Raw genomic sequence first — 20,005 nt, 5'->3', positions numbered from 1 at the left:
CAGACCACAGTATGTGAGGCTCTGCAACTGCATTTCCGATATGGTACCCTCTACATATCGGACACAACACTGGCGGCTGCCACACCCAAAAGTTCTCTGATGATCCAGTCACAATTGGACACGTATGACAGGGGAACAAACTGGAATACCGGGAGGCAGTAACAAATTTCGTCAACTGGTGTGGACTGAACCACCTGCACATAAATGCAAGCAAGACAAAGGAGATGGTGATTGATTTCCGAAGGAATCACAGACACTAAAACAGCTTCTTCAGTAACAGACTGCTGCTCTGTAAGAAAGAATGCTACTGCACACTACTTCATCCCAACAGCTGTCAGACTGTTTGACTCCAGAACCATATAATGTAGCACTGTGTTGATGCTGTCTTTCTCAATCTGGTGCAGTTTCTAAGTTGTATATTTCCTTCAACTTTGCGGCACTATTTATTACATTTATTACATAATGGCAACAGTACTTTTACAAACTGTATGTATTGTGTATATATATAGTCCCAGTATTTCTGTGCAGTAGTATTTCGCATTATTTCTCAAGTACAATACAACACATGTCATTAGTTAGTTTTCTCATAAGAATGTTAGCAATAGTACTTGTTTATGGCAGTAGGATTTTTATGGCTTTGACTATTTTTTTTTTTATAATCTGTACAAGCACATATACATATGGAGCCCTGGACCTGACATGGAGAAAAAAAAAATTAATTTGTGCGAACGAAATACTAATTTGTTCCCATGAAATACTAATTCGTGCGAATGAAATACTAATTCGTGGGAACGAAATAATTAATTCGTGCGAACGAAATACTAATTCGTTCCCACGAATTAATCACAGGGTTATGCTGCTGCCGATCGCACGTCGCACAATGCTTATTATCAACAAAGCAGCGACATACAGCCACATATGCAAGCACAGTCTTTGATATGTCATCAGATATGATGGGACAATCAATAAAGATAATTTAATGTAGTAAATAGTGTTTGTTGTGGTTATTTTGCACAGAAATGCGCCTGACATCTTCTTTGAAGTCTGTGTGTGTGGGCGTGTTTACACATGGCTGCTGACAGACAGGAGCAAGGGATCAGACGAGAGTCACAGAGTTGCACAGCTGATCATAGCTTTTATATAACTGTGTCTCTGGTGAAATTCATAACTTAAACTACAGCATTGGATCTCATGATAGTGCGTTTTGGTGCCATGTGTTTTATACCACATTGTAGAGGAGATCGTCCTGTTTACTTTGATATGCATATCGCCGACCTCCGCTGTACAGAGACCTATTTAACACGAACTCTATCATGAGCGTAATTTTAACCGCACTTCGCGTGTTTCGGTCCCATTGGGTTAAAAATGATGTTATGGTCAGTGCAGCCTGCATCCACTTGTTCCAAAACTACACACACAGCTGTTCATCGCTGGATCTGCAGACCATTTCCGTACGGATTGGTGGAGTCTAACGATCCGTTTGGAGCGGAGTCCCATCTTGTCACCTCCGGGTTGATTGGTGATGAGACACCGATGTGCCGCTGCGCTCTCGGAGTGCGCATTCAAGCAGGAGGGAGCGCGGAGCGCACAGCAGATAGCCTACTTCAGATATCCAAATCTGCCTGGGAGGTTTTGCAGACTTGTGGGCCTATGCACAGTGCACAGGTCAGCCAAATTACCACTTCACTGACTGTATTGGGAGGAGCGCGTCTCAAGGGAGAGCCCAGTAGCCTATCTGCTGTGCGCTCCGCGCACCCACCCGCTTCACCGCGCTCTCCAAGAGCGCAGCGGCACACACACACAGACTTCAAAGAAGATGTCAGGCGCATTTCTGTGCAAAATAACCACAACAAACACTATTTACTACATTAAATTATCTTTATTGATTGTCCCATCGTATCTGATGACATATCAAAGACTGTGCTTGCGTATGTGGCTGTGTGTAGGCAACTCTGCGTTTGTTTACAACACAGGCGGAAGTACAGCTTCTTGTTCTACTATTATTTCCAGAAAATTAGACAACTCCGTGCATGCCTGAATGATTTATTCTGATTAAACGCTTGGTGCATGTATACGCATGTCATGGTCAGATCATTTTATTTAGTGTCCATGTAAACAGTGGATTTGGAATTTCCGATCAACCAAGGTTTAGGTCAGATTGGAGAAATTTGCACATGTAAACATAGCTATTGTCATGCAGTGGAGGTGTTTGACACCCTACTATTCTGAGTGAATAGCAGAAGGAGTGAGCAAGTATCCCTTCATATCAAACATGTTTGGTGTTTGCCACACTGTCACAGACTCTGTCACTGTAGACATTTCAGCATTCACCAGTACATGCTGAATGGCTTCTGCCTGAGGCTTTTAGGTGTATTATGGTAGGTTAAATAGGGTCTTCGAGGTATCCTTTGTATTGAATGACCGAGGACCCTCACATACGTATCCTCATGTGTAAAAATTGAATATTTCTGAACCCCAACCTCCAGTATTTGCACTAAGAAGCTTGTGAAAATGTGATGTGTACATATAGTTGTTATTTCATTTGTCTTATACGTAACTGACATTTCATAGTAGTCTTACTGCCTTCTTGGACAACAAAAAAGTACAGATATAAAGTGAATCTCAACTGTAGAGTTGTAGTTAGGTCTAAAAATGACTGATTGATGACTGATGATTTAGTCTTCTTTTTTTGTCAGACAGCCTCTCTTTTTCAAGAGAGACCCGATAACAGGAACACAACTGCCAAACAAACTAAACAGTAAACAAGGAATTGGTAAAAAAAAAAAAAAAAAGTTTCAGACGATAAAGCCATAAAATCTCCAAGGAATGCATTTCTGATTTACCTGCAGTGCTCTGCATTTGATCTCTTTAAACTAAAAAGACAAGTATTCCAATTTAACTGATCATGTGTTTTGTTTTGTTTTTTTGTTTTGTTTTTTTTGTGTGTGTGTGTGTGTGTGTGTGTGTGTGTGTGTGTGTGTGTGTGTGTGTGTGTGTGTGTAGGTCTGTCTACTCTTCAGGTAATACTGGACACTGCAGCAGAGAAAAAATGGGTTGTCACAGCAATAAATGTAGGAAACCTGAAAGATGAGAGGAAGGACGAAGCCTACCGCTCTCTGTTTCAGGTACCGATATTCTGTTTTACTCCACCCACCTGTTATGCTCTTTTAAAGTTCATTCGTTGATGACACAGTCTGTCATGAAGTGTCTCCTCCCAGTTCAACAGTAGAGTGAAAAGGGCAGGCAAGATTTTTTATTTTAATTTTTTATTTACAATCATGCTGAATACTATTTTAACCATGTGCTCCAGTATGACAATGCACACTAGTTCTGAGCACAAAGGGCAACTTTTTCATATTGTGAGACCTTAATAAATTTCTTTTATGCAACTGCCAATGTCTTAATTTGGGATTCAAGGAAATATGTTTAGTACTAGCAAAACCAAAAATAGACACAGTGTTGTGAGACAGTTATACACTTGTTGACTACCCACCAAATTATCTAAAATTGTAAGAACCAGCAAACAGTAGAGATCAAGGTGGGTGGAGTTAATGAGTAGTTGTTGATTTCTAGAGAAAATTTACTCCAAGAAGTAGATTCTCTATTGTAAAGTTTAGTCTTTATTAGGGTTGTCCCGATCCGATCACGTGATCGGAAATCGGGGCCAATCGCGTGACTGCAGACTCGATCAGGTATTGGATAAATAATATACATTTCTATATTTATTGTTATTTTTAATCTCGTTTACAATATCTGGGATAGTAATTAAAAATAAATGAGAATAAGATATTATTTATTAACTACCAACGTTTACAGGTCGGGTCTGTGTCTGTGACAGACGTCACTGAACAGCACATGCACGGAACACGGCAGCACGCAGCAGTTTGTTTTGAAGCTCGGGATCTCGAGAGGTGCGAAGGACAAAGCTGCTTTTAACACCACAAACTTGATACGACACCTCAATACACTGCACTGCAGTTTACAATACACTGCACTGAGAATACGAGCTAGTGCAGTTACAAAAAGCACAATATTGGCCTTAGGCCTCATTTTTTTGCATTTGAAATTATTTGATATTTGATATTTTAAATTAAGCAGCTGTTTGTTTTAATACTAGACTATTGAGTCTTTATACCATGGTCTGGTGAATAATCGATTCTGATTGGCTGCAGAGTGTCCGTTAAAAAGTGTTGTGGACACCTATAAAAAAGTTCCGGTCAAATAGCCTGATTGTTCTAAATTATTGCACTGGCTCAAATGCTAGTTGGTAACCGTGGCAACAGAAACTCAGAACATACGTTAACATACGTTGTTTCACAGTTTATTTATCACAACGGCAAGACAGTGGAGGACACACACAAGCGGTAAAAGGTGCACTTGCCCTCTGAATGATACTTTGTATCACATAACATAACGTTAAGCGATCATCTCACTTCCCTCCACTGATTAGGCCTAATATAACAGCTGCGGCCGACCGAGTTGCAGGTTCTGTGGCCAGAGCCGGTTACCTTGGCAACGTTTATAATACACTGCACTGCATGCATGCACAATTGTGCATAAGTGTTACATATTAATATAAGAGCCATTGGTTTAAAAAAAAAAAGGAAAGAAAAAAAAGAAAAATAAGGGACATCCTGGATCTTATTTTTTGCTCTAAGTTCATTTCATAATGTTTTCTAGAAGTATCGGATCGGGACTCGGTATCGGCAGATACTCAAAATCAAATGACTCGGACTCGGGGGGTCCGTGTATATTTTGGCAAATGGATTTTCTGTTTTGAAACAGGTATTTGTTGTGTCCCCTCCATAAAGCTAGATGGCAGCGTTGTAATACACTGTAGGAGAATCAAGGTGGTGACTACTGAAATATATGATATAGTTACAATCTGCCGCTAAAGTCATGTTTTCCTCCAAAGCCTGTCTGTTCAAGTAAACAGCCTTTGCTCAAGTAAACAGCCTTTTGTTCTACACTCTGGCCTTGTTGTTGAACTACAACATTACATTTTGGCAACGAGTGAACCTCACATTTTGTGTTTTTGCATCTTTTGTTGACTCAATATAAATGTGCCTGCGCCTCCGATGTTTTTGCCGTGCCCAGGAGAGCCGACGACACCCTTCGACACGTGGCTGTGGATTTTCAACAATTATATGCTGGTAATTAATGCAATGGGAAATGCTTGGCCAGCAGCACGCAGGAGAGCTACATTACTCCACTGTCTCGGAGCCGAAGGACAATGGATTTTCTATTTGTTACCAGATACAGTTGATACTTTTGCCTCTGCTGTCGCTGCTCTAGAGAAACACTATACACCCAAAGTCAACGTCTTTGTGGAATGGCATGCCTTTAGACAGCGAAGACAAGCACCCCATGAAGCTATTGCACAGTATGTGACCGTGCTGCATGATCTTGCTTCAAAATGCGGATTTGATGATAAAACGGATGAAATGATCCATGATCAGTTGACTGAACACGTGACTAACTTCAACATAAGAGAGAGGCTCCTGCTTGAACCAGATTTGACACTGGATAAAGCCCTCACAATTGCATCACAAGTAGAATCCGCTGTTCAACAAGCCAAAGCAATTACAGCAGATGACAGTGTCCCAGTGTAAGCTGTACAGCCCCGTCCACAGTTCACTAAAAAGAAAAACAAACAGCACACTCGTCCAAATAAGCCACCCAATGCCACTACTACATCTTCCCGCAGCTGTTTCAGGTGTGGTTCTGACAAACATCTGGCTAATGCTCCCCAGTGTCCTGCAATCAAAGCCATTTGCAAGTCTTGCCATAAAGTTGAACATTTTGCCCATGTTTGTTGCTCATCCAGCTTATCCAAGACCGGTGATGTAGGTGAGATACAGCTACGTAAACTGACTGTGCTTTACTAAAACAACCCTAGCCAGGCACCAGACACGCTTAGGTGCAAAATCAATATCAGTGCACCTGCTTCTCTTTCCAAAGAGCATGAACTGGTTCTGGATCTGCAGTGTCTATTTTGCCACACTACATGTATGTTCAGTACCTACACGACATACCACTGCTTCCACCTGTTAGTTGGCTAGTGACCTACACAAGGAAGAGAATCCCTGTGCTTGGTTGCCTCCATGTCAAAGTGAGTAGAGGAGCTCTCACTGCCTCAGCTACATTCTATGTGGTGAAGGGCACCCCTCTCTTAGGAAGAGATCTTATGAAAGCCCTAAACATCTGCATCAAAGGTAACACTGGCTGTGTCCCAATTCAGGGGCTGCATCCTTCGGAGGATGCATTTGAAGGCCGATTACGTCATAACGCTGCGTGAAGGCTTTCCCAATTCGTCCAAATTCCAAGTGTCCTCCAAATGCAGCCGACAAATGTGTCCTCCTTTTCCCTGTTTTCGGAGGATGCATCACTACTATCCTTCGGGGCCTGCCATATCCAAGATGCGTTGCGCACCGATGTTTTTTTGACCAACAACACCAGCAGCACCATTATTATTGTTATTGTCATTATTGTATTGAACAATAATTTTGCCTGTTGACCTAACAGAAAATATGCTTTACATGTCATTTTGTGAGCAAGGAGCAGACGGAGGAAGTTATTAAATTCCGTGGTCAAAACGAACACCTGTTTACGGGGGCCAAAAACACGGCCACACTCGGATGGAGGTAACTGTTGAGGCATAAATGAATAGCCCAGTTGTTCTCTATAAATACTGTATTTGTATGTGAAAGTTACATAAAGGAACCCAAATCCTATACAAAGACCAACGTACAAATATAATCTTTGGATCACATCAAATTAATGTTGTTTTTGGGTGGGGGTGGGAATTTTATGTCTGTCCTGATGTCACTTTTTGTGAATCTGTACATATCTGTGATAATGTGATCTTGTGTGTTTACCTTTTGTCATGCTTCACTAATGTTTAGAACAATCCTGCAAGAAATGGGATTGACAAAAAATGATTGACAGGTGCTGATGTTTTTTTTAATGTTTTTTTTTTTCTGTTTGATTACGCTCTGTGTTGTTAGATTTAAATTGTTAATTAAAAATATTGTGATCTAAATTAAAATCTTATAACCTCGTTACATTATCTATTCCATTTCTTATTTACAATATAAGTAGACTTTTGAACTACTTCAGTGACAACACAATTAGTTTATTTTTTCTGTGATATTTACAAAGATACAATATGAATATTTCTATTTACAAGTGGGCATTCTTAAAATGTACAACTATTTACAAAAGATCAGCAGAAATTACTAATTACAGAGATTTGCAGATTTACAGAGAACATATACACAGTTGAGGCTGAGCAGGAGTCCCTGGTGGTCCTGCAAGATTATTGAAGCAGTTTCCTGTTCCAATAACAGTGACCATCAGGACCGCTTGGAGGCTTGATCCTCACATGGCAGCCATCGATTGCTCCAGCAGTTTTTCGAAAAGCTCTGTGTCTTGCCAGCCCTGCAAACCCTTGAGTTACTGCTGCCAGGTCTTCTGTGGTCTTGGGGAGGTAGATGACCCTGTGGCGAATGGCCACCACCTCCTCAGTAACTCGATGGACGATGCGGTGAACAGTGGAGCGAGGCATCCCAAACACCCTTGTCACCACAACTGGAGGATGTCCCACTCGCCAGCCAGGAGAGACAGACCAAGGTCTCTATTGTGGCACCCCATCAGTGTCACCTTTCCTGGTGGAGAAGCTCCAGCTGCACTGCCAGGGACTCTCTGCTCAGCCTAAAATCTGCCTGGATGGAGAAAGGAGGGTAAGAACAGGAGGATTAAACAAGAATTTTAGTTGATACGACAACTCTAGTGAATGTTAAAGCTTAGACCAATAATGCTTCATCCATCCATCCATCCATTGTCTTCCGCTTATCCGGGGCCGAGCGGGGGGAGCAGTCTGAGCAGGGACGCCCAGACTTCCCTCTCCCCGGACACTTCCTCCAACTCTTCCGGGGGGATCCCGAGGCGTTCCCAGGCCAGCCGAGTGACATAGTCACCCCAGCGTGTCCTGGGTCTTCCCCGGGGCCTCCTCCCGGTGGGACATGCCTGGAACACCTCCCTAGGGAGGGGGGCATCTGATAGAGATGCCCGAGCCACCTCAACTGACTCCTCTCGATGCGGAGGAGCAGCGACTCTACTCTGAGCTCCTCCCGGGTGACAGAGCTCCTCACCCTATTTCTAAGGGAGCGCCCCGCCACCCTGCGGAGGAAACTCATTTCAGCCGCTTGTATCTGGGACCTCGTTCTTTCGGTCATGACCCAAAGTTCATGACCATAGGTGAGGGTAGGAACGTAGATTGACCGGTAAATCGAGAGCTTCGCCTTTCGGCTCAGCTCCTTCTTTACCATGACAGACCGATACAGCGACCGCATTACTGCAGCCGCTGCACCGATCCGCCTGTCAATCTCACGTTCCATCCTTCCCTCACTCGTGAACAGGATCCCAAGATACTGAAACTCCTCCACTTGAGGCAGGAACTCTCCCCCAACCTGAAGGGAGCAAGCCACCTTTTTCCGGTCGAGAACCATGGCCTCGGACTTGGAGGTGCTAACTCTCATCCCAGCTGCTTCACACTCGGCTGTGAACCGCCCCAGCGCATGCTGAAGGTCCTGGCTCGAGGTAGCCAACAAGACAACATCATCCGCGAAAAGCAGAGACGAAATCTGCCGGCCCCCGAACCGAACCCCCTCCGGCCCCTGGCTGCGCCTAGAAATCCTGTCCATAAAAATGATGAACAGAACCGGTGACAAAGGGCAGCCCTGCCGGAGTCCAACATGCACCGGGAACAGGTCCGACTTACTGCCGGCAATGCGGACCAAGCTCCTGCTCCGGTTGTACAGGGACTGTACAGCCCTCAACAGAGGGCCTCCAACCCCATACTCCTGGAGCACCTCCCACAGAATGACGCGAGGGACACGGTCGAATGCCTTCTCCAAGTCCACGAAGCACATGTGGACTGGTTGGGCAAACTCCCATGAACCCTCAAGCACCCTGTGGAGGGTATAGAGCTGGTCCAGTGTTCCACGGCCAGGACGAAAACCGCATTGTTCCTCTTGAATCCGGGGTTCGACTATCGGCCGGATTCTCCTCTCCAGTACCCTGGAATAGACTTTACCAGGGAGGCTGAGGAGTGAGATCCCCCGATAGTTGGAACACACCCTCCGGTCCCCCTTTTTAAAAAGAGGGACCACCACCCCAGTCTGCCAGTCCAGAGGCACTGTCCCCGTCTGCCACACGATGCTGCAGAGGCGTGTCAACCAAGACAGTCCTACAACATCCAGAGACTTGAGGTACTCAGGGTGGATCTCATCCACCCCCGGCGCTTTGCCACCGAGGAGCTTGTGAACTGCCTCAGTGACTTCAGCCCCGGTGATGAATGAATCGACCTCCAAGTCCCCAGTCTCTGCTTCCTCTACGGAAGACATGACAGAGGGATTGAGGAGATCCTCGAAGTATTCCTTCCACCGCCCGACAATATCCCCAGTCGAGGTCAACAGCTCCCCACCTCCACTGTAACCAGTGTTGACAGAAAGCTGCTTCCCCCTCCTGAGGCGCCGAACGGTTTGCCAGAATTTCCTCGAGGCCGACCGGTAGTCCTCCTCCATGGCCTCCCCGAACTCCTCCCAGACCCGAGTTTTTGCTTCTACAACCGCCCGAGCTGCCGCACGCTTGGTCCGCCGGTACCCATCAGCTGCCTCAGGAGTCCTATGAGCCAACCAGGCCCGATAGGACTCCTTCTTCAGCTTGACGGCATCCCTTACTTCCGGTTTCCACCACCGGGTTCGGGGGTTGCTGCCACGACAGGCACCGCCGACTTTACGGTCACAGCTATGGACGGCTGCATCAACAATGGAAGTGGAGAACATGGTCCATTCGGACTCAATGTCTCCAACCTCCCTCGGGATCTGGTTGAAGCTCTCCCGGAGGTGGGAGTTGAAAACTTCCCTGACAGCGGGTTCCGCCAGACGTTCCCAACAGACCCTCACGGTACGTTTGGGTCTGCCAAGTCTGTCCCGCTTCTTCCCCTTCCAGCGAATCCAACTCACCACCAGGTGGTGATCAGTTGACAGCTCAGCCCCTCTCATTACCCGAGAGTCCAAGACATACTGCCGAAGGTCAGATGATACGACTACAAAGTCGATCATTGACCTCCGGCCTAGGGTGTCCTGGTGCCACGTGCACTGATGGACACCCTTATGCTTGAACATGGTGTTCGTTATGGACAAACTGTGACTAGCACAGAAATCCAATAACAGAACACCACTCGGGTTCAGATCGGGGAGGCCGTTCCTCCCAATCACTCCCCTCCAGGTGTCACTGTCGCTGCCCACGTGAGCATTGAAGTCTCCCAGCAGAACAATGGAGTCCCCGGTTGGAGCACTTTCCAGGACCCCTCCCAGGGACTCCAAGAAGGCCGGGTACTCTACGCTACTGTTCGGCCCGTAGGCCGAAACAATAGTGAGAGACCTATCCCCAACCCGAAGGCGCAGGGAAGCAACCCTCTCGCTCAGCGGGGAGAACTCCAACACATGGCGGCTGAGCTGGGGGGCTATAAGCAAGCCCACACCAGCTCGCCGCCTCTCACCGCGGGCAACTCCAGAGTAGAAGAGAGTCCAGCCTCTCTCAAGGAGTTGGGTTCCAGAGCCCAGACTGTGCGTGGAGGTGAGCCCGACTATCTCTAGCTGGTACCGCTCAACCTCCCGCACTAGCTCAGGCTCTTTCCCCCACAGTGAGGTGACATTCCATGTCCCCATAGCCAGAGTCATTGTCCAGGGTTTGGGTCGTCGGGGCCCCCGCCCACGACTGCTACCCATTCCACATAGCACTGGCCCCTTCTGATCCTTCCTGCGGGTGGTGGGCCTACGGGAAGGTGGGCCCACGTCGCTCCTTCGGTCCCGTGGGCAAAGACCCGGCCACCAGGCGCTCGCCTGCGAGCCCCAACCCCAGGCCTGGCTCCAGGGCGGGGCCCCGGTGACGCCAATCCGGGCGACGTACGCTTCCTTGCTTTAATTTCTTTCATAGGGGCTTCTTGAACTGCTCTTAGTCTGACCCGTCACCTAGAACCTGTTTGCCTTGGGACAACATAGCCTCTAGGATCATTCGGGTACTCAAACTCCTCCACCACGATAAGGTGGCAGTTCAAGGAGGAGCAATAATGCTTCATTTCTCCATCTATTACATTTTGGCTTCTCAATATGGTTCTGATGTTTAATAACACAACATTTTAATAGGCTATTGAATTAAGTCAGGGTTATTTACAGGGTTCATACACATTTAACTATTCAATTCAAGCACTTTTCAGATCTTGAAAACATAGCATTAAAATTACAGCATACAGAACCCTGTATCAAGACTCATGGTTAAATGACATATATGTCAGTCCATAGTTTATATGGCAAGCGTTTGTCACAAAACGGTATCGTTTATTAACGGGTATATTAATTACCACGAACTATGGTAGCTATGTATGAACATTAATATGGGTTAACATAGCCAGTTAATGTAACCTCCCCACGGCGCTCTCCCAGCTGGAGATAAACGAGCCACCGGTGTCGCAAAACCTTTGGCTCCATTGTCGTCTATCGTCTGTCTGTTATGGTTCCGTCGTCTGTTGGTTATGTTTCTGTTGTGTCGGCTATCGTCTGTTAAATTTTTGTCTTCGTACGTGTGTTTTTCCCGGGTTAGGAGGGAAGAAGTAATGACGTCGTGACGCAATCAGGAAATGCTCCGAAGGCTAGACCGTCCCATTTACCGATAGTTGATGTGGCCGACGGAGGAGCCTCTGAGGCCGTGGCCTCCGTAGGCCACGTAGGCTGGGTCCTCCGAAGGATGCAGCCCCTGAATTGGGACACAGCCATTGTCCTTCCTCCTGTGTTCACCACAAACCCTGCATCTACTCGCTGCATCTCTGCTGCTCCTGCTGTCAGTTGTGTGACTGCTTCACCTGCTCCTGTGTTGACCACAAACTCTGCACTTGCTTCCATCCCTGCCGAACCAGACATCGGCTGTGCACAAAACTTTGTGCATAAGGTGAAAATTGACCCCACAGATGTTTTCTACAATCAATCTGGCTAATGCATACTACCAGCTGCCTCTCCATGAAGATAGCAGAGATCTCACAGCATTCATCACACATGATGGTCTGTTCAGATTCTGCAGAGTTCCCTACGGTCTTGCGTCTGCTCCCTCAGCCTTCCAGAAAATGATGGCTGACATACTCAAAGGCCTCCTAGGTGTCCAGAATTATTTGGATGACCTCATCGTCTATGGTAACACCCCCACTGAGCATGACCAGAACCTAAGTACTGTCCTCCAAAAGCTGAAGGAGGCTGGACTGGTGCTCAATGAGAACAAATGTCACTTTAGGAAGACCTCCCTACGCTTCCTAGGTCATACAGTTACGGCAGATAGCATCCTCCCTGACCAAGAACACATTGATGCCATCCTGAAAGCCCCTTCCCCATCTGATGCTGCTGCCCTAAGATCCTTTCTGGGCCTAGTATCCTGGTACTCAAAGTTTTTGCCCAACTTTGCAACAGTTGTGGCCCCTATGCGTGCATGTGCCATTGACAAAGATACATTTGCATGGACCACTGCAGCCCAAAGCAGCTTTGAGGAAGTCAAGCAACTTCTAGTGAACAGTCCTGCACTTGCTCTTTTCAACCCTTCTCTGCGAACTGTGATTTCCACGGATGCAAGTGATTATGGACTTGGCGCTGTCTTTGCACAAGTACAGCCTGATGGCACAGAGAAGACAGTGGCCTTTGCTTCCCGCACACTGACTGAAACGGAGAGAAAATATTCGACCGTTGAAAAAGAAGCACTCACCTGTGTGTGGGCTACAGAAAAATGGAGAACTTATCTATGGGGACATCGTTTTACTCTCCGCACAGATCACCAGGCATTGACGACATTACTCACCACAAAAGGAATCGGTCAAGCTGGAATGCGCGTTGCCCGCTGGTCCGCACGCCTGCTCTGTTTTGACTACGATATTGTAAATCGACCAGGCTCCCAGAACTACGCAGCTGATTGTCTCTCATGTCTTCCCTTGCCTGTGCCTTCGGACTCTATCCCAGATGCAGAACCTGAGATGGTGGCACAGATTTCTGCTACCCTGAGCTCCCTTCCAGTGGCTGACTTTGACTCTGCTTGTTCTTCTTGTTCTGAATTGTCAGCCCTGCACTCGCAAATGGAAAGTGGTTGGCCTTCCTGCATTAAATCAGTATGTGATGTACTGGCCCCATACTACAAGATCAGAGATAAGCTCTCAGTCAAGAATAACTACATCCTCAGAGGCTCAAGGCTCATTGCACCACTCTCTTTGCGACACACACTGATTACACTTGCACATGAGAGTCATCAAGGGATTGTCCGCACAAAGCAACACCTGCGCGACCTCTACTGGTGGCCAAAGATGGACTCACAAGTACAGTCGTGCATCTCTGCATGCATACTCTGTCAAGATAATGACAAAACAGCCCACACTCACCCTGCTCCTCTGCAACTAGTCTCACTACCTGACGGGCCTTGGCCTTGACATTGTTGGACCCTTTGATACAGCAGTTTCTGCCTGCAGATACGCTATCACGCTGACAGACTATTATTCTAAGTGGCCTGAGCTTGCCTTCTCACATACTGCCACTACTGAGGATGTTATTCACTTCTTGACATCTTTCTTCAGCCTTCATGGTAACCCAGAGAACATTGTCACAGACAATGGTCCACAGTTCACTTCTGCAGCTTCTGCCTCATTCCTGCACATCCAAGGTATCTCCCATAGTAGAACATCTGTCTACTATCCAGCTGCTAATGGAGCTGTCGAGAGGTTCCATCTGTATTCTTAGAGGCTGTATTCAAACTGCCATTCAACAGTCACAACCATGGAAAGAGACTATAATGAACTGGCTCCAGGTGTATCGTGCAACACCACATGCTGCAACTGCCACCTCACCATATGAACTTCTTTATGGCAGAAAAATGCGCACCAAACTGGATATTCTTTCCCTACCGTCTGCCATGTTTCTATATATATTTCTGCTCATCATGCAATTCAGAGACATCAGGATAAAATGCAGCGTTGCACTGATGCTAAACGTGGCGCACGCATGCCTTCTTTCGCACCGGGAGAGAGAGTGAGGATAAGGAAGCCTTCCATGTCCCAAAAGCTCACCCCAGATTCACTTCCCCTGCAACTGTGAGAAAGAGAATGGGTCCAAACTCTTTCTTGCTGAGTGATGGGAAGACTTGGAATGCCTCTAATCTAGCCCACACTCCTCCTGTGGCTGGGCAAGACTGTGACACATCTGGATTGTTACACACAGATGTTAATCATTACCCCTCTCCATAGGCGGTGCCAAGGAGGGGCTTGCCGGTGCTTCAGCTCCCCCTAGTGGTAACATAGCACCCCCATAGCACCCCCATGACATCCAATAAAAAATCATTAAACAAAGTATATTTTTATGACATTTTATCTCTTTTTTTTTCTCGCTTTTTTATCATGTGCTGTCAGGAGTCTCAGCTCTAAACCCAAAGCACAGATCTTTTTTAGATCAGAGGTGCTTATTTACTATGGTACAGAATTATGACATTACTGAGGATAACTTAAATGCAGAGTTGCATCAAGCCCGACGTCTTCTCAAAAGAAAATCACAACAGGGACACTCTGTTAACACAACTTTGGAACTTTGAACCCTCATGGCACCATACAAGGACACGTTTATGGACTTGTACAAACTCCTCTGTATATCCCTGACTTTACATCTTCTTCCTGTGAACGATCTTTCTCCTGTCTTCGCCGTTTGAAAACCTATCAGAGGAGCAGTAGCAGAGATCCTCATAACAGTAACCTTGGACTTTTGGCTATCAATATTCAATTCAATTCAATTCAATTCAATTCAATTCAATTCAATTCAATTCAATTCAATTCAATTCAATATACCGTTAAAAGGGCACAAGCCCTGAACGTCGACAAGATCATTGATGCATTCGCCCTCAGCCACAACAACCATCGCATAGTCCTCCTGTGATACTGTATGTCAGATGGGAAGTGTTTTTTTAATTTCCCATGGTGATGGGTTGCTGTTTTGATATGCTCTTTGCAAGTATGTTATCTATTGTGTTTGCATTTTGATGTTTTTGTCTCTCATGGCACGATGGTTTTAAACATTATTTGATGAGTACATATGGATGTTTCCACTTTCATGCAGTTCTGATTTGAGATAGTTACCTAATTAGTGTGTCAGTAGTAATCGTGTCACACAGACCTGTTTAGGTGTAACACCAGAGGGAGACACCAGGGGAGACACACCAGAGATTGCACTTCAATTAAAAAAAATAATGTAATTGAAATCCCATTGTTTCTCAATCTGTGCATAACCTTTGGCTTTTGAATTAAGTGAATGTCAGACAGTGGCATTATAATACAGTTCTGGAATACTTGCAAAACTATATTAACGTTGTGTAGTTACTACTGTTTACGTGTGTGCTTGTGCACATACTGTATTTCTAGGAGCACCCCCAGTCAATGTTGGAGCACACTCATAGCACCTGCAATCAAATTTCTCCGCCCCTGCCCCTCTCACAAAGTGCCATGTGTTAAGCACAAGCCCAAGTGGCATAAGGACTATGTCATGCTGAGGTTTGACCAAAAGAAAACTGAGATGATTACAGTAACTTGATTATTACAGCTAAGACAGCTAACAAGGTTCAACTTACTGTTACTGGTTATGCACTAGACAATACTGAAGTTAAATTGAGAGTAATTATTTTATCTACAATGATGTGCACTGTTACATGTTTAATGTGCCTTATGTAAAAGTTACCTAATTCTTGAGCATGTTACCACTATGCTAATGGTAACATAAGAGTATTTGATTATTGGTGTTCATTCCCGTAACGACAACTACAACCTTACCTCACTACAGAAAGATTTACTTATTTCGTTTGTTTCTTATACTGGCATTCACCTTATATTGAGAGCATGTTCTTTTACAGAGATGGGAGATATTGTGTCCCCTCCATAAAGCTAGATGGCAGTGTTGTAATACAGAGTAGGAGAATCAAGGTGGCGATGACTGAAATATACGATATAGTTATGATCTGCTGCTAAAGTCATGTTTTCCTCCAAAGCCTGTCTGTTCAAGTAAACAGCCTTTTGTTCTACACTCCGGCCTTGTTATTGAACTACACATTACAGTATTAAAAAACAAAAAACGAGTTGTTATTTGATTTTCGTTTTAAAATACAAAAATTTAAATAGAAATACAAGGCGTTCTTCCTTTTCATGATCAAAAAGGGATATACGAAATTTGAAAAATGCTTTGATTTTCATTTTCTATTTAGAATAACAAAAAATAAAACAAGAGACAGAAACAAAGAAAGGTCGGGTTTTTCATTTTCTAAGACCGGATGTGGTCATCAGCAAGTGTGGAGCCAAACAGAGTACGGTGCTGTTTAAACCCGACCGATATGGATCAGTACGTCGTGTTTCGCAACAGCAAGCGAGTGTGTCTCAGGGAAGAAGACATGAGTGCTGATAAACTCAGTTGCATATTTCAGGAAAAAAAAGAATACATAAAGTAACATTTATCAAGGTATAGCCAGCTACTAGCTTTAAAGCAGGGTGTTGCTCTCTGAGGCTAACGATAATATGATAGTGATAAGCTAACTGGCTAACTCAGCTAGCTTACCCTGTGTACCGAACAGAAAGTTAATCTGTTAATCTGGTGACTGCAACAGCTGTATTGTGTTCACACAGTCACGCAGAGAGGAGCTGATCTCCCTCTCAATTCTTAAATGCTCTTAGTTAATGCTGCTATCAGTTGCAAGTCACAGATATATAGTAAAGATCTAAAATGTCACTGAAAACGCTCTTCACTGACCGGAGTCATGAGTCTATGACGCTCTCCCACCACCTCACATTTTTTATAAATTAATTAGATGTAATTTAATTGATTATATAATAATTGATTCATTGTCATTTCATCCTCCCCTATATCATATGATAATATCGTCATGTCACTGAAAAATGTTCATTGAGAAAGGGTCGGAAATAAAAATGTATTTATTATAATTTGACTTATGAATTTCTTGACAGGTCTCATCTTGTAGTCTGCACATGACTGACAACTAGTGTTGGTCAAGTTACTTGGAAAAAGTAATTAGTTATGATTACTGATTATTTACTTCTCCAAGAAAGTAATTCTGTTCTTTCTGCATATTCCATCATATAAAATTGAATCAAATGAAACTCTTTTAAAACTTGTTTAATGAGTTTCAATCTTTTAACTTTATGCACATTGCATCAAGCAACAGTCTCTGACTTGAACATTTAAACCTATTTTCTGCACATTTCACCATATTTTAATAAAATAAAGCAAGTCTTTCTTCTGTTAACTTATATTTCTGCATATGCCAGCATATAAAATAAAAATCTTTTTTGTGTGTATACTCCTTTGTATGAAAAGATGTAAATAAAATATAGCAATAAAATAGTTAAAATCAAAGTCTCCCCTGACTGTATTCCAAATTATTAACATTTACATCTTTTAACAGTTGGTAAAGTACAGAGAAGAGTAACAATGAGTTTACCAAAACAGAAAATTGCATGCCACAGTTAGGCTGTTAGTCCAGTCTCATTTTATGGCTACCCTGACAAGGCCCTATGTTTTCTTGTTTTCTTTCAGAGTGAAACAGTAGTTATATCGCATCAGCAGAAGCTTCTCAAACCTCCTATCAGACAGTCTGTTCCTTTTTGGGGAAAGCACCAATCCACCTAAACTGAACAGCTCTTCCACTGGTGCACTGGATAGAGGTGGAGTGTTGTATTTCATGTACATCTTTTTGAGGTTTGGGAACTGATTCAGAATCTCAAGCTCATACCCTGACCGTAAAAAGTCAGTCGGAGTCATTTCTGCTGAGAGGCTTTCTGTGGGCTGGTTCTCAAAACCAAAAAAGTCCATTTCAGCTGGGCTGGCTGCCAGTTGGGACACATTAGCATTGTCAGCTGCAGGAGCAGCTTTACTACACTCCGCTGTTAGAAGCTCCTTCACATGCTCTCTCCCAGCCATCAAAGTTTGAACTTGGGACAAGTGGTCCTTCTTGGCTATCCAGTACAGCATCAAAACGAACCTTGATTAATGATGATCAATATCCCTGATATTGAACAAGGAATAAATAATTGATCTTTTATTATATTCTTCTTATCATTTTAATAATTGTACTCACTTCTTAAAACAAACAAAATGTAACATCTGCCCACCATGAATGGTATAATAAATTCAACAAACCCACCCAAATCAATTATCAAATAATAATCTTACCTTTACAATGACATCTGGAATGCTGGCTGTCATTCTAGAGAGGTCATCTTTCAGGGCAAGAGTCTTTGACATCAGGCTTGAGTGTGTTGGTAGTACAGCCCCATAGGTGCACTCACCCCTTGTAAGATGTCCACTACTATTGTCAGGGGCTTCATCACGGTACAGTCAGCGCTAACTTACAAGAGGGTGTGGGAACTTCCGGTTAAAAAAATAAAAATAAAAATAAAAATAAAACGGGGGTGTTAAATGTATTAAGATTTTATTTTTTAAAATATGAGAACTACATAATAATAATAATAATAATAATAATAATAATAATAATAATAATGCCACACTTGTTGATGACCACATCCGGTCTCAGAAAATGAAAAAACTGACCTTTTTTCTCTTCTGTCTCTTACTGGTTTTATTTTTTCCATCCATCCATCCATCCATTTTCTCCCGCTTATCCGGGGCTGGGTCACGGGGGGAGCAGTCTGAGCAGGGATGCCCAGACTTCCCTCTCCCCGGACACTTCCCCCAGCTCTTCCGGGGGGATCCCAAGGCGTTCCCAGGCCAGCCGAGTGACATAGTCACCCCAGCGTGTCCTGGGTCTTCCCCAGGGGCTACTCCCGGTGGGACATGCCTGGAACACCTCCCTCGGGAGGCGTCCAGGGGGCATCCGATAGAGATGCCCGAGGCACCTCAGCTGACTCCTCTCGATGTGGAGGAGCAGCGACTCTACTCTGAGCTCCTCCCGGGTGACAGAGCTCCTCACCCTATCTCTAAGGGAGCGCCCTGCCACCCTGTGGAGGAAACTCATTTCAGCCACTTGTATCCAGGACCTCGTTCTTTCGGTCATGACCCAAAGTTCATGACCATAGGTGAGGGTAGGAACGTAGATTGACTGGTAAATCGAGAGCTTCGCCTTTCGGCTCAGCTCCTTCTTCACCACAGCAGACCGGTACAGCGACCGCATTACTGCAGCCGCTGCACCGATCCGCCTGTCAATCTCGCTACCCATCCTTCCCTCACTTGTGAACAGGATCCCAAGATACTTAAACTCCTCCACTTGACTGCTGACTCTCATCCCAGCTGCTTCACACTCGGCTGCGAACCACCCCAGTGCATGCTGAAGGTCCTGGCTCGAGGGAGCCAACAAGACAACATCATACGCAAAAAGCAGAGACGAAATCTGACGGCTCCCGAACCGAACCCCCTCCGGCCCCTGGCTTTGCCTAAAAATTCTGTCCATAAAAATGATGAATAGAACCGGTGACAAAGGGCAGCCCTACCGGAGTCCAACATGCACCGGGACCAGGTCTGACTTACTGCCAGCAATGCGGACCAAGCTCCTGCTCCGGTTGTACAGGGACTGTACAGCCCTCAACAGAGGGCCACCAACCCAATACTCCCGGAGCACCTCCCACAGAATGACGCGAGGGACACGGTCAAATGCCTTCTCCATGTCCACAAAGCACATGTGGACTGGTTGGGCAAACTCCCATAAACCCTCAAGCACCCTGTGGAGGGTATAGAGCTGGTCCAGTGTTACACGGCCAGGACGAAAACCGCATTGTTCCTCCTGAATCCGAGGTTCAACTATCGGCCAGATTCTCCTCTCCAGTACCCTGGAATAGACTTTCCCAGGGAGGCTGAGGAGTGTGATCCCCCGATAGTTGTAACACACAAAAGAGGGACCACCACCCCAGTCTGCCAGT

The 20,005-nt window shown here is 45.1% G+C and overlaps 1 protein-coding gene across 4 annotated transcripts in view; it reads left to right on the top strand.

Moving 5' to 3' along the window:
* The window catches only part of LOC139347667 (glutamate receptor 2-like), a 236,651-nt gene that overhangs the window by 76,543 nt on the left and 140,103 nt on the right, over positions 1 to 20,005 (top strand). For all 4 annotated transcript variants that reach the window (XM_070987431.1, XM_070987415.1, XM_070987407.1 and 1 more), the window contains exon 4: positions 3,004 to 3,125. In XM_070987431.1, coding sequence (XP_070843532.1) covers positions 3,004 to 3,125 — 122 coding nt within the window. The remainder of the gene's footprint in view (positions 1 to 3,003; positions 3,126 to 20,005) is intronic.

The sequence above is a fragment of the Chaetodon trifascialis genome, chromosome 2 (assembly GCF_039877785.1).
Source record: "Chaetodon trifascialis isolate fChaTrf1 chromosome 2, fChaTrf1.hap1, whole genome shotgun sequence".
NCBI lineage: Eukaryota > Metazoa > Chordata > Actinopteri > Chaetodontiformes > Chaetodontidae > Chaetodon > Chaetodon trifascialis.
Note: the sequence above shows the minus strand (reverse complement) of the source record. Positions and strands in the feature narration are given on the sequence as shown.